General features: G+C 41.0%; 1 protein-coding gene across 1 annotated transcript; it reads left to right on the top strand.

Annotated features, from left to right (window-relative positions):
- Positions 1 to 609: 609 nt before the first annotated feature.
- On the top strand, positions 610 to 8472 carry LOC308623728 (uncharacterized protein). Its single transcript, XM_081246424.1, has 3 exons — positions 610 to 1759; positions 3976 to 4090; positions 6657 to 8472. Exon 1 carries the CDS (start codon positions 732 to 734, stop codon positions 1539 to 1541), a length of 810 nt encoding a protein of 269 aa, XP_081102550.1. The 5' UTR covers positions 610 to 731; the 3' UTR covers positions 1542 to 1759; positions 3976 to 4090; positions 6657 to 8472.
- Positions 8473 to 16292: the final 7820 nt, after the last annotated feature.

Raw genomic sequence — 16292 nt, 5'->3', positions numbered from 1 at the left:
AAAACACAACGATGATATTATTGTCATTTTTCCCAAACTAATTCATTATCAGTTGAATTTCTGGTTTTTTGCCTTCTCTATTCCTGTGCTCCTTCATCTTGCTCTGCTATCTGCAAATCTCTGCAACTCCTGTCTTGTTTCCCAATTTAATTAAATATGATAAAAAGTCAAGTAGAAACTATCTATTATTTTCTATACTCACTTATATCCCAGATTTTGTGCTTTAAATACCTTTATAAAGAGTAGACTTGGGGCTTCCCTGGTGGTGCAGTGGTTGAAAGTCCACCTACCGATGCAGGGGATGCGGGTTCGTGCCCTGGTCCGGGAAGATCCCACATGCCGCGGAGCGGCTAGATCCGTGAGCCATGGCCGCTGAGCCTGCGCGTCCGGAGCCTGTGCTCCGCAACGGGAGAGGCCACAACAGTGAGAGGCCCATTTACCGCAAAAAAAAAAAAAAAAAAAAGAGTAGACTTAAATAGTTATTTGAGTCAGGTGTTCATTCCAATAGTTCTGTGGTGGTACAAACTGAAGAAAAACATTTGATCTGGCCACCGTGTGATCGGTATGTCCTGGGTTTGTGGAACATGTTTGAGAGTCCTAGTTTAGTCTTTATTACATCATATTTCTTTAGCATCAGGGAATAAATTACATTTGAAAGGTCTGTTTATTTCAGGAATCAAGGCCAAAGGTATGAACAAGGTGTCAATTCTGAAGGGAAGATTTTTGTAAGGATGGACCCACACCTGAAGGCCCCCAGCATATATGATAGGGATACTTTACAGATTCCTGAGAATGAAAAAGCTTTTCAGTATGAGGACCAGTTAGAAAGGCATGAGGACAAGCCTGAAGAAGAAAGATGGTATAAATGCAGTGAGTGTGGGAAGAAGTTTGCCCAGAGCTCAAGCCTTGTTCGACATCGGAGAATCCACACTGGAGAGAAACCCTATGAGTGTGATCACTGTGGAAAAGCCTTCAATGCGCGCTCAACCCTCACTGTGCATGAAAGAATCCACACTGGTGAGAAACCCTATACTTGTAATGAGTGTAGGAAAGCATTCAGTGTGAAGGCGCACCTGATTATACATCAGAGAATCCACAATGGAGAGAAACCCTATGAATGTAATGAATGTGGCAGAGCATTTAATGTGAGCTCAGACCTCATCAAACATCAGAGAATCCACTCTGGTGAGAAACCTTATGAGTGTGATGAGTGTAGGAAAGCCTTCAGCGTGAGCTCAGACCTCATCAAACATCAGAGAATCCACACAGGAGAGAAGCCGTATGAGTGTAAGGAGTGTGGGAAGGCCTTCTATGTGAACTCAGCCCTTATTAATCACCAGAGGATTCATTCTGGAGAAAAGCCCTATAAATGCGGAGAATGCAGGAAAGCATTCAGCCAGATCTCAACTCTTATTCTTCATCAGAGAATCCATACTGGAGAGAAACCATACGAGTGTGACGAGTGTGGGAAAGCATTCCGTGGGAGCTCTAATCTTACTAAACACCAGAAAATACATGCCAAAGGAAAGTGTCATCAGTGACTTACATGGTGAAGATATTACAAAGGCCTTTTTTTTTAATATCAGAAGTTGTCACCAAAGGAAGTGTATGGTAAAAGCTAATGTTTTAATTGACACTTCGTTTCTTGGAGTATCGAAGATGTGAGAAGTCAGTGAAAAAGGACTCCATCATCGTAATGATTGACTTAAGTCTCTAAGATCACATCTACTTCTGAGAATGCAGTTTTACAACTCATCAGGTAAATTATACCATAATGTAGTTTGTTATGGTTTAGTAAGAGCAAACTTCAGTATTTCAAACATGATTTTTCCTTTTCTTATGTGCAAGCCTTTTGTTTTTGTTGTTGCTACCAGTATTATAGGTGAAACATTAAATTTTGAAATTGGAAGTAATGTTGGTTGGTGAGACAGGGACTACATGTCCTCATTGAATCTGCAAATAACTAACCTATTGGTCTTGATTTCTTTGGCTTTGATGTACTACTATGCTCTTAGAGATGGTTAGATGAGTTAGTGACCTCATGGCAGAAGGCATACTCTCTCTTTTTGGCTAGGAATCCCAACTGATAATTCTTCAAGGTTATTCTTTTTTTATTTTTTTGACCATGCCATGCGGCTTGCAGGATCTTAGTTCCCCAACCAGGGATCAAACTCAGGCCCTCTGCAGTTAAGGGGCTGAGTCCTAACCACTGAACAGCCAGGGAATTCCCTCTTCAAGGTTATTCTTGCTTAATTACAGCCCCAGGCCTGGCTAAGACTCTGCACTCCCAACGCAGGGGGGCCAGGTTCAATCCCTGGTCAGGGAACTAGATCCCACATGCCGCAACTAAGAGTTTGAATGCCCAACTAAAGATCCCGCATGCTGCAACGAAGATCCCATGTGCTGAAGCCAAGACCCAGCGCAGCCAAATAAATACATAAAAATAAATTAATTTTTTAAAAGGTTAATTATAAGCCCCAGGCCTTTTGGACTTAATAATCCAATAAACCCCAGAACTTAACTGAGCTTCCTAAACCAAAAACCTCTCAAAGAGTGTCAGGTACTTCCGACCCTTGCATTTAGTGTGATGTGGCATATGCAAAGACTCAGGTATGAGAATGGAACAAGCTTGGGGAACTGTTGTTGAGTTGGGGTTGGCATTAGTCTTAGGATGGCTTTCAACGATCTGTTTGAGAATAGAGATGCAGACGCAGAGAACAGAGGTGTAGACACGGGGGTGGGGGGGATGAATTTGGAGATTGGGATTGACATATGTGCACTGCCATGGTGTAAAACATAGCTAGTGGGAACCTGCTGTATAGGGCAGGGAGCTCAGCTTGGTGCTCTGTGGTGACCTAGATGGGTGGGATGGGCTGGGGGTGGGAAGGAGGGGATATATGTACACGTGTAGCTGATTCACTTCGTTGTACAGCAGAAACTAACTCAACATTGTAAAGCAACTGTACTCCAATAAAAAAAAAAAAAAGATCTATTTGAGTGACTATGTGAAACTCGATATCTGTAATCAACCAGGAGAGCTCAGATTTGGGAGGTGGTAGAAAGTTAATGAATTCAGTTAGAGAAATGTCTTTGTTATATCTGTGGAAATCCCAGTAGAGCTGGTCACCAGACTATAGCCTAACTTCCTAACTACCCCCAGGCCTAAAACTCAGACTCTGTATTCTCTGCACATATGAAACTCAAAGGAAATCTGGACTTTAAAATTACTTTGTTATTATTTTTCTATTTTAGTAGTGATTTCTTACTCCTGGGTAATGGGTCTGAAATCCTTTTGATCCCTGAAACTTAGTAATTCGAGGTTCCAGGTGAGCACTAAATTGATAGAAATTGCAGATTGCTTTGGTCCACACTGTGGACAAGTAGGAGGGAACACTCTGTGGGAAGTTGAAGTGGTATTCACTTTAGAGTAAGACTCTGTGTTGCAAAGGATGCACAGTTTCCCTGAATTCTCATCAGCAATTCAAGCAAGTCAGCTATAAGACACACTGGATTCCAGGCAGCTCTAGGCTAACTTGTGCCCTCCAACACTGGGGTCACAGACGCATGTTAAAAAGCACATCATGAAGTCTCTGTTATTGAGATGGTGCTTACCACACTACTCAGGTAACTTTAGGCCTGGACATGGGGCCTGAAGGCGGAGAATGTCATGGTTCTGCAGCTCAAATTGAGGAGATAGGACCTCACTCAGGGCATGAGGCATGTTAGAGAAAGTGAGGCACGTACTTACAGGCAGTGAAGGGCCTCAAAGTAGCACCAGGAAGTTGACTTTGCTGTGCTGGGTTGAAGGTGTTAATTCTTTGCCCTACTTTTTCCTGCCTTTGGCAATTGAAGGACACTGTGGTTTCCCCCTGCTCTGCTCTGGAGAGACTTCCCTGTCACCCCCTGTCTATGTTGTTATCACCATTGTTTTCAGTACTTACCTCTTTGGGCCCAGCTGTCTTGGTTTGTTCATAGGATGGTGGTTTGCAGACAGAGTCGTCTGGGTGGAGCACACCCTTCCGGGATCAGCACTGAAGTGATGCCAAATCCCACCCAGACCAGCACAACTGTGATTCCTAAGCAGTAAGTGGTGAGTATTCTGAAAACTTTGAAGGAACAGATGTTCTGGAAGAAGAAATTTCATTTACTGAAGAATTGAGTGTTAGGATATCAGGATATATGTAACATGGTTATTCCTTATAAGCTCAAATTAAGGTATTAATGATTATCTATTTTAGGTTGGGCCTTGTGTCAGGTACTAGGAATACAAAGATAAATGAAAAAAGCACCCTACTCTCCAGAGGCTTACAGTCTATTTGCGGACAGGGAGAAAGGAGTAGATGGGAAATAATAATTACAGTGATAAAGCCATTGGATTTATACTGAATGCTTTGCATTGTAAGTGTAACGTACTTATGAGAAGGTTGGAAAAGCTTTGAAGAAGGATGAAATCTTGAAGAAAGAATGAGTTCTTCAGCCACATGAAAAGGAATGAAGGAAGGTACAGTGGGAATAACATGAAAATCATGGTGCATCTGGGGGAGGAGAAGGAAGTTTTCAATGTGTATGATTTTCAGACCTGATCATAGGCAGTTACAAAGGCTTTATCCCTCATGGGTGTAAAGCTACCCTCCTGCACAAGGCTTTGAGGCACAGCCAGCGCATGCAGTCTCTGAAGGGAGTTGCAGTCAAATACTCAGACTGCCTGGCCAGCCATGCTTTTAGGCATATCTGTACTCTTAGCCCAGGCACCTCCTTTTGGGGCCCTTTTTACTGGGGGTCTTGCCCGAGTAACTCTTCAAGATTCTCTCACCCCAATAAGGCATGACACTTTTCTCCACTCTGACTCAGTACTAGTACTTTTACACTCCTAGCCTTTCCCCTCTTTCTTCCCCTGGCCTCCAGGTCCAGAAAATGACTGGAGCCTTTTGTTTGGTGCTGTCTTGGCAGTGACACAGTCCGCACACCTGTGCTGATTCACCTGATCCCTGCCTGGCACTGTTGCATGGGTAAGAATAAAACACTGCAGGAGCCAGCACTTTTTTGTTCTTGGGCCTCTTGCTAATGCTATTGCAGTAAGTGATTAAAGGCTTGGCTGTTACTTTCATTTTTGCCTGTGTTAACTGACTAATGCAACACATTCTCACCACTCTAGGATCCAGGCTAGAAGAATACTCCTACCTTGAATATGCTGCTGTTATGGCAAAAGAAAAACAGTGGTAGAACCACATTATGGCTTTTAAAGCATCTATTCAGGAGGAGCATATGTCATTTCCACTTATGTTTCGTTAGTCAAAGCAATTCAAATCACCAAGCGTACTATCCATAGGGTGGAGAAAAATAAAGCTTACAAAGAGGACAGTGAATAACTAAAAAAAGTAATATAATTTACCATTGATATAGTGGAGCTACCATATTGGCCAATATTTTTGGAATGCTTGCTATGCTGGGGCTTTTTCTGAGTACCTTACATGTGTATTTTTCTCAATAAAAAATAATGAAATGAGATACATACTACTATATTCCCATTTTACAGCTAAAAATATTGAGGAACAGAGACAGCTAGGAAACGGTAGAGCCAGGAATTGAAACCAGAAGTTCAACTTGACAATGTTTTCTCTTAACCACTATGCTATATTATGAAAGTTTTGATCTGAAGGTTGTTCACTCAACACAGCGGGCCAGTGTGTTATGCTGGTAAAAACTTTAAAGGTGGGCTTCCCTGGTGGCGCAGTGGCTGAGAGTCTGCCTGCCAATGCAGGGGACATGGGTTCGTGCCCCGGTCTGGGAGGATCCCACATGCCGCGGAGCGGCTGGGCCTGTGAGCCATGGCCGCTGAGCCTGCGCGTCTGGAGCCTGTGCTCCGCAACAGGAGAGACCACAACAGTCAGAGGCCCGCATACTGCAAAAAACAAAAAAAAAAACAAAACAAACAAAAAAAAACTTTAAAGGTGAAATTCAAGAGCCCTTGGTCTCAACCTATCTTTACCTCTAAGTAATCCTGTTACCTAGGCTAATGCCACCTAGCTGGGCCTCAGTTTTACATCCTTAAAGATAAGGAGACAGGCTAGATATTCTCTGATACACCTTACAGCTTTGAGGTTTTTATCATCTCACCAAATAGATAGTAAAATGCTTTGTTATGTGAAGACCTCTTCTTTAATCTGCTACTTTATATATTGTTATGTTCACTGGAGCTCTTGTACAAATGAGTCTCCTCACCAGTCCCTTCTTTCTATTTTACTTCTCTTGATTTACATTAGTGATGATACTAATAATGAGTAGCTTCCATCTGTTTAGACCTATTCTGTTCCTTGTACTTTTTCAGGCTCCTTAGGGTAAACTATTTCATTTAAAAGTATGGATGCTATATTTAGAAAAGAAGCAAAGGTGAAAAAAAATGCTCTAAACATCCCTTTTGAGAACTTAAAGCACAGGAAAATAAACCCAAGAAAGCAGAAGGAAGAAATTACTAAAGATAAGAGCAGAAATTAATGGAAAAGCAAGTATGTATTCTTACTTAGAACTTTCACACATAAAGAGTTGTGTTTTATGTAGTTTCTCTCTGTAGGCTACTCTCATGTATGTTACATTTGACTCCCTCTTTCTGCCTCTGGGGAAAAGATGCTAATTTCATGATCAACCTGTTCTTTCAGATGGTGACTCCTGGCCTTAAATAAGGAGTCTGTTTCAAAGCAGAGTTTTCCAGAAGAAGTCTAACACACAAGGGAGATGTTCAGAAGACTAAATGGGAACATCAGCAGGGGCTCCACACTGGACAAGTTCATGGACTTCTGGATAATTTACCCAAGTGGGAGAGGAACCCCTTTGAGGACGCACAACTTACATTGCCTCAAACCATGGAGAATATCACTCCATAAAGAGGCCTAAGATACCTGGGAGAATTCACCCTGAAGTTCAGTCCTGTCGATGCTGTGGGCGTGGGAAATTCTCCATTCAGCTTGTGCACAATTTCCAACTTCAACTGTAATAAAAGAAGCAGCCACTCGTAAAGTGAGTGGAAGTCACTAAACCAAAAATATCCCTCCCTTGTAAGACAAACCCTGGTACACCAGCAGCCCTGACCAATCACCAGCACATCCAAACTTAAAGAAAGCCCTATAGATCCTCAACCAGGAACGACCTTCAATGTAATACCAAGTCTCAATAAACAACAGAGAAGCCATCCTGAAAAGAGTTTCATGAGAGTAAAGAATGTGGCAAAACCTTCAGACACTGGAGTGATCTTAGCCATCAGAGAACCCTTGGGGATATCTTCAGTGTCAGAAGCCTTCTCTGTGAGGTCAAGTCTCATTGAACATAAGCAAATTCATTTTGGACAGGAACCTTATATATGTCACGAATGTGGCAAAGCCTTTTAAGTTCTCTGATAGCCTTGCTAAACATCAGAGAATCCACACTGAAGAGAAAACTTATTGGTGTAAAGAGTATAATACTGTAGGATTCATTGTGTTTCGAGTCTGGTCACCTGCCAAAGAACCCATGATGGAAAGCACCATTATGAATGTAGTGAGTGGGGGAAGGCCTTCGTTTGGAAGCCAGCACTTAATTACCAGAAAACCCATGCTAGAGAGAAAATCCATAAATATTAAAATGTGGGAAGGCCTTCACTTAAAAGCTCAATCTTATACATTGGAAAATCCATACTGGAACAAAACCCTATGTATGTATGACCACTGTGGGGACGCTTTCAGCGTTAGCTCAACTCTTAAAGTGTAGCAAAGATTCTTTGTGGGGAAAAGCTCTTAAAGTGCAGCAAAGATTCCTTGTGTAGGAAAGCCTTCAGTCAAAGTTCATATCTTATCAGGAATTCCCTGGCAGTCCAGTAGGACTCCACACTTTAACTGCCCCCACCCCATACAAAAGAAAGAAAAAAAAAGTTCACATCTTATCAAACGTCAGGGTCCACACTGGAGAGAAGCCTTATGACTGGGACAGGTGTGGGAAAATCTCTTGAACTCATCTTTTACTAAACATCAGAGGATACACAACAAAAATGAACCTCAGTAGTCAAATATGTGGTAGAGGTATAACATAGAACTTTCCAACATCAAATGTCACCACTAAGAAAAAACCCAATTGCAAAAAATCACTTTAACTGGCATTATTTTATGCAGTTAGACAAGTATTACCAGAGAGACTTTGTCAGGTCACTTTGGGCAAAGCTGAATTAAAACAGATGCCTGTGACAGATCTCAGTGGATATTTAACTGTCTTTGGCACAGTTAGCTTTTCGTTTTCTACAGTAAATGTAGAGAGAGTAGGGGGATGTCTTTAACCACAACTTTGGATAATCCAAATATTATTCATTGCATTTATTTTTTGTTTGGAATTCATGATGCTAACTAAATACTTTTTCTAAGAATGATTTTGACATTGATTCCTGGGACGCAATGGGTATACACTTCTACCAGACTTACTCCCTTTTACTTTTTTTTTTTTTTTTTAAGATGTTGGGGGTAGGAGTTTATTAATTTATTTATTTTTGCTGTGTTGGTCTTCGTTTCTGTGGGAGGGCTCCCCCTAGTTGTGGCGAGCAGAGACCACTCTTCATCGCTGTGCGCGGGCCTCTCACTATCGCGGTCTCTCTTGTTGCGGAGCACAAGCTCCAGACGCGCAGGCTCAGTAGTTGTGGCTCACGGGCCTAGTTGCTCCGCGGCATGTGGGATCTTCCCAGACCAGGGCTCGAACCCGTGTCCCCTGAATTGGCAGGCAGATTCTCAACCACTGCGCCACCAGGGAAGCCCTACTTTTTTTTTTTTAAGGAATTTTGTCTTTTTTTTAAATTTTATTTATTTATTTATGGCTGTGTTGGGTCTTCGTTTCTGTGCGAGGGCTTTCTCTAGTTGTGGCAAGTGGGAGCCACTCCTCATCGCGGTGCGCAGGCCTCTCACTATCGTGACCTCTCTTTGTTGTGGAGCACAGGCTCCAGACGCGCAGGCTCAGTAATTGTGGCTCACGGGGCTAGCTGCTCCGTGGCATGTGGGATCTTCCCAGACCAGGGCTCGAGCCCGTATCCCCTGCATTGGCAGGCAGACTCTCAACCACTGCACCACCAGGGAAACCCCCCTTTTTTTAAAAAACATCTTTATTGGAGTATAATTGCTTTACAATGGTGTGTTAGTTTCTGCTGTATAACAAAGTGAGTCAGCTATACGTATACATATATCCCCATATCCCCTCCCTCTGTCTCCTTCCCATCCTCCCTTCCCACCCCTCTAGGTGGTCACAAAGCACCGAGCTGATCTCCCTGTGCTATGCGGCTGTTTCCCACTAGCTATTTTGGTGGTGTATTTATTTGGTGGTGTATGTATGTCCATGCCACTCTCTCACTTCGTCCCAGCTTACCCTTCCCCCTCCCTGTGTCCTCAGCTCCATCCTCTACATCTGCGTCTTTATTCTTGTCCTGCCCCTAGGTTCGTCAGAACCGCTTTTATTTTGTTTTTGTTTTTTTGATTCTGTATATATGTGTTAGCATACGGTATTTGTTTTTCTCTTCTGACTTACTTCACTCTGTATGACAGACTCTAGGTCCATCCACCTCACTACAAATAACTCAATTTTGTTTCTTTTTATGGCTGAGTAATATTCCATTGTATATATGTGCCACATCTTCTTTATCCATTCATCTGTCGACGGACACTTAGGTTGCTTCCATGTCCTGGCTATTGTAAATAGTGCTGCAGTGAACATTGTGATACATGACTCTTTTTGAATTACGGTTTTCTCAGGGTATATGCCAAGTAGTGGGATTGCTGGGTCGTATGGTAGTTCTATTTTTAGTTTTTTAAGGAACCTCCATACTGTTTTCCATAGAGGCTGTATCAATTTACATTCCCACCAACAGTGCAAGTGGGTTCCTTTTTCTCCACACCCCCTCCAGCATTTATTATTTGTAGATTTTTTTATGATGGTCATTCTGACCCATGTGAGGTGATACCTCATTATAGTTTTGATTTGCATTTCTCTAATGATTAGTGATCCTTTTTTATCGTGTTAGTATATCTGGGAAATGCAGCAAATAAATATCTGTGTTTTGGTAAATCATTTCACAAAATTTCCTATCCTTTGTTAAAAAAAAAGATGGTGAAATGTGGGTGGGCCATGTGTACATGTGATATGCTGAACACAGACCGTATTTACCTCATTCATCTTTGTGTCTCTAATATATAAAATAGTGACTGACGCAGAGAAGGCTTGTGACACATGCTGTTGAATGACTGCTTGAAGGGCTCTGTTTATGGGTTGGTATCTATTCAGCCTGAAGAGGGGTCTCTAATCGTTTGCTATAGGATCTGCCCTCTTCCCAGACCTGGTCAAGAAATGACCTTGGGTGCTCAGAGGGGATTGATTATAAACTCATTTCATGGTGCATCATAATCATTGGTCTGTGTGTGGCCTTACTTTCAATTTTATACATTTAGGCTTTTAACCAACTCCTTATAAACAGTCTTGGTCTGAACACCTTTGGGAGTTTTTCTGGAAGACATATGCAGGAATGAAATTGCTGGGTCATAGGTTATGCACTGTGTCAATTTTACTAGCAGGTAATGGTTCCTGTTCCTTGGGAACTAAGAGATCTATCTGGTGCCTTACATGATCATGATGTCACCTTTTCTGTGTGGGTTCCTAAGAGAAGCAGATATCCCAACCAGCCAGGCACCCTCTCATCTGGTGAGGATGGGGTGAGGTGAATCTCCAAGGTAAAATAAAGAACTTCAATTTCAAGAATAATGCCTGACTTCTCAGGGTCTGTTGAAGCAAACTGATTCTACTATTTAAAATACAATGTGGTTAGGGGCTTACCTGGTAGTCCAGAGGATAAGACTCCGTGCTCCCAATGCAGGGGGCCTGGGTTCAATCCCTGGTCAGGGAACTAGATCCCACATGCCACACCTAAGTGTTCACATGCCGCAACTAAGAAGCCCACGTGCTGCAACTAAAAGATCCCACATGCCACAACGAAGATCCTGCATGCTGCAACTAAGGCCTGGCGCAGCCAAAAATAAATACTTTAAAAAATACTGAAAAAATAAAATACAGTGTGATTAAAAGCTACATATCAGACCATGTTGTGGATAAAGGGGAAAATGAAAGGTTTTTCCCTTCTACCCAAGAACATCATCCCAGAAAGGGAGTGTACCGAGTGCATAGGTCCTGACATTGGGCCTGGAGACACCAAAATTGGATTCTGGGGACTGCCAAGGTGAGGGTTAGTGCTGGTAAATTCCTTCCCTTTGGTGTGTGGGACGCCAGATGACCACACTCTAAAAATAAGGGTGAACCACACAGACAGGCTCACCCAGGGGGCTTCAGCTCAGCTTTTGAATTTCTCAATTTCTACAGTTGGATTTAAGTGATTCCATAATGCTAGTGCCCTCAGGTACCAGGAAATCCTCTCTGTAAGGATGTAATAGTCTATTAGCTCTCAAATTATTTTTACAATCTTGCAAAAACTTTTTTTAAAACTAGGCACAAGAGAACACAAATAATGCAAAGAAAAGTCAACAGAAGCAATTGAGAGTAGAAACATTTCTACTGGGAATTCAGAATTTGAGTTACTGGGCACAGATTTTAAAATCATACGTACAATGTTCAGAAATGAAAGATAAGAATTTTAACAAAAAATGGGAAACAGTGAAAAGAACTAAATGGAAATTCTGAAAATGAAAAACAAAAACAGAATTTGTGGATGCATATAGCAGCAGATGAAACAGCTGAAGAAAAAATGAACTACATAGTTGAGAAGAAAATATCTAGAATGAAGCACAAAAAGGACAAAAAGGATGGATTATATAGGAAAAGGGTAAGAGAGAGAGAATACAGATCTAAAATATTTGTAATTAGGGTTGCAGGAGAAATTAACAAAAACGAAGCCAGACACGATATTTAAATACATAAGAACTTCCTAAAATTTAATTTAGACACGTGGTTAGCTCCATTGACAACCAAGCCCCAATCCTTACGTGCTTTCCAAAACTCACTCCATTAACATAAAAGATCTCAATATTGAGGAAATTCCAAGGTTTTTAGGAGCCTAGTGCCAGAAATGAGGAGAAAGACCAAATATATTTCTCTTATTATAAATCACAATAATCACAGGCACAATCTACCAAAATCCCAGCAAGGATAAGTAGATCATCTGATTGGCCTTTATTTATTAAAGAAAATGAATCAATAATTAATAATCTTCCAAAACAGCACCAGTACAGGTGGGTTCACTGGTAAATTCTACCAAACATTTCAGCAGAAATTTTATAATATTATTTCTTAACAGATAATAGAAGTGGAGGGAATACTTCCTAATTCATTCTGTAAGGCTAGAATTACCCCAGTATCAAAACTAGACGAAGACATTACTTGAAAGGAAAACTACAGACCAATATATTTCATGAATAGATGCAAAAATCTGCAACAATGTATTAGTAAGTTGAATCCAACAATGTATAAAAAGAATTATACAACATGACCAAGTGGGATTTATCCCAGGTATGCAAGGTTGGTTCACCATTTAAAAATCAGTTAATGTAATCCATCACATCAATAGGCTAAAGAAGAAAAAATATATAATCATATCGATAGGTGCAGAAAAAGCATTTGACAAAATCTAACACCCTTTCATAATAAAAATTCTCAGCAAACTAGGGATGGAGAGGAACTTCCTCAACTTGATAAAGAACATCTACCAAAGACTTCCCTGGTGGCACAGTGGTTAATAATCCGCCTGCCAATGCAGGGGACACAGGTTCGAGCCCTGGTCCGGAAAGATCCCACATGCCGCAGAGCAACTAAGCCCACGTGCCACAACTACTGAACCTGCACTCTAGAGCCCACGAGCCACAACTACTAAAGCCGGTGTGCCTAGAGCCCATGCTCCGCAACAAGATAAGCCACTGCAACAAGAAGCCCATGCACCACAACGAAGAGTAGCCCCCACTCACCGAAACTAGAGAAAGCCCATGTGCAGCAATGAAAACCCAACACAGCCAAAAATAAGTAAATAAATAAACAAATAAATAAATACATAAATAAATAATAAAAGATAAGCAGTAGCTTCAAAAAAAATCTACCAAAACTACAGGTAACATCATACTTAATGGTAAAAAACTAGATGCTTTCCTGCTAAGATGAGGAATAGGACAAAGATGTCCCTTCTCACTTCCATTCAACATCATACTGGAAGACTTAATGCAAATAGAGAGCCCAGAAATAAACCCACACACCTACAGTCAATTAATCTTTGACAAAGGAGGCAAGAATATACAATGGGGAAAAGACAGTCTCTTCAGCAAGTGGTGTTGGGAAAGCTGGGCAGCCACATGTAAATCATTGAATTTAGAACACTGCCTCACACCATACACAAAAATAAACTCAAAATGGCTTAAAGACTTAAATATAAGACATGATACTGTAAAGCTCCTAGAAGAGAACCTAGACAAAACATTCTCTGACATAAATCGTAGCAATGTTTTCTTAAGTCAGTCTCCCAAGGCGATAAAAATAAAAGCAAAAGTAAACAAATGGGACCTGATCAAGTGTATAAGCTTTTTTTGCATAGCAAAGGAAACCATAAACAAAATGAAAAGACAACCTCCAGAATGGGATAAAATATTTCCAAATGATGCGACAGACAAGGGCTTAATTTCCAAAATGTACAAACAGCTCATACAACTCAATAACAACAACAGCAAAAACCCAGTTGAAAAGTGGGCAGAAGACCTAAATTGACATTTCTCCAAAGAAGACACACAGGCCAACAGGCACATGAAAAAAATGTGCAACATCAACTAATTATTAGAGAAATTCAAATCAAAACTACAATGAGGTATCACCTTACTCTTGTCAGAATGACCATCATCAAAAAGTATACAAATAGAGACTTCCCTGGTTGTCCAGTGGTTAGGACTCCATGCTCCCAATGCAGGGGGCCTGGGTTCAATCCCTGGTCAGGGAACTAGATCCTGTATGCTCAGCTAAGAGCCTGCATGCTGCAACTAAGGATCCCACATGCCGCAACTAAAAAAACAGATCCCGCATGCTGCAACGAAGATCCCACATATAGCAACAAAGATCACTCTTGCCGCAACTAAGACCTGACCCAGTCAAATAAATAAATAATTTTTTTCTTTTTAAAGTATACAGGGACTTCCCTGGTGGTCCAGTGGGTACGACTCCATGCTCCCAGTGCAGGGGGCCTGGGTTCGATCCCTGGTCAGGGAACTAGATCCCACATGCTGCAACTAAAAGATCCTGCGTGCCACAGCTAAGATCCGGTGCAGCCAAATAAATAAATAAAAAGAAATAATAAGAAAAAGAAAAAAAGAACATATATATTCTTTTTTATGGATATGTATATAACTGAATCACTGTGCTGTACACCTGAAACTAAACACAACATTGTAAATCAACTGTCCTTTAATAAAATGAATTTTTTTTTGCTTTATAACAAATTTAATCAGTTATACATATACATATGTTCCCATATCCCCTCCCTTTTGCGTCTCCCTCCCACCCTCCCTATCCCACCCCTCCAGGCGGTCACAAAGCACTAAGCTGATCTCCCTGTGCTATGCAGCTGCTTCCCACTAGCTATCTACCTTACGTTTGGTAGTGTATATATGTCCATGCCGCTCTTTCACTTTGTCACAGCTTACCCTTCCCCCTCCCCATATCCTCAAGTCCATTCTCTAGTAGGTCTGTGTCTTTATTCCTGTCTTACCCCTATGTTCTTCATGACATTTTTTTTTCTTAAATTCCATATATATGTGTCAGCATACAGTATTTGTCTTTCTCTTTCTGACTTACTTCACTCTGTATGACAGGCTCTAGGTCCATCCACCTCATTACAAATAGCTCAATTTCGTTTCTTTTTATGGCTGAGTAATATTCCATTGTATATATGTGCCACATCTTCTTTACCCATTCATCCGATGATGGACACTTAGGTTGTTTCCATCTCCGGGCTATTGTAAATAGGGCTGCTATGAACATTTTGGTACATGTCTCTTTTTGAATTATGGTTTTCTCAGGGTATATGCCCAGTAGTGGGATTGCTGGGTCCTATGGTAGTTCTATTTGTAGTTTTTTAAGGAACCTCCATACCGTTCTCCATAGTGGCTGTACCAATTCACATTCCCACCAGCAGTGCAAGAGTGTTCCCTTTTTTCCACACCCTCTCCAGCATTTATTGTTTCTAGATTTTTTGATGATGGCCATTCTGACTGGTGTGAGATGATATCTCATTGTAGTTTTGATTTGCATTTCTCTAATGAGTAAAGATGTTGAGCATCCTTTCATGTGTTTGTTGGCAGTCTGTATATCTTCTGTGGAGAAATGTCTATTTAGGTCTTCTGCCCATTTTTGGATTGGGTTGTTTGTTTTTTTGTTATTGAGCTGCATGAGCTGCTTATAAATTTTGGAGATTAATCCTTTGTCAGTTGCTTCATTTGCAAATATTTTCTCCCATTCTAAGGGTTGTCTTTTGGTCTTCTTTATGGTTTCCTTTGCTGTGCAAAAGCTTTTAAGTTTCATTAGGTCCCATGTGTTTATTTTTGTCTTTATTTCCATTTCTCTAGGAGGTGGGTCAAAAAGGATCTTGCTGTGATTTATGTCATAGAGTGTTCTGCCTATGTTTTCCTCTAACAGTTTGATAATGTCTGGCCTTACATTTAGGTCTTTAATCCATTTTGAGCTTATTTTTGTGTATGGTGTTAGGGAGTGATCTAATCTCATACTTTTACATGTCCCTGTCCAGTTTTCCCAGCACCACTTATTGAAGAGACTGTCCTTTCTCCACTGTACATTCCTGCCTCCTTTATCAAAGATAAGGTGACCATATGTGCATGGGTTTATCTCTGGGCTTTCTATCCTGTTCCATTGATCTATCTTTCTGTTTTTGTGCCAGTACCATACTGTCTTGATTACTGTAGCTTTGTAGTATAGTCTGAAGTCAGGGAGCCTGATTCCTCCAGCTCCATTTTTCGTTCTCAAGATTGCTTTGGCTATTCGGGGTCTTTTGTGTTTCCATACAAATTGTGAAATTTTTTGTTCTAGTTCTGTGAAAAATGCCAGTGGTAGTTTGATAGGGATTGCATTGAATCTGTAGATTGCTTTGGGTAGTAGAGTCATTTTCACAATGTTGATTCTTCCAATCCAAGAACATGGCACATCTCTCCATCTATTTGTATCATCTTTAATTTCTTTCATCAGTGTCTTATAATTTTCTGCATACAGGTCTTTTGTCTCCTTAGGTAGGTTTATTCCTAGATATT

This window comes from Mesoplodon bidens (genome assembly GCF_964165515.1).
Source record: "Mesoplodon bidens genome assembly, chromosome: 10".
NCBI classification, from domain to species: Eukaryota; Metazoa; Chordata; class Mammalia; order Artiodactyla; family Ziphiidae; genus Mesoplodon; species Mesoplodon bidens.
Note: the sequence above shows the minus strand (reverse complement) of the source record. Positions and strands in the feature narration are given on the sequence as shown.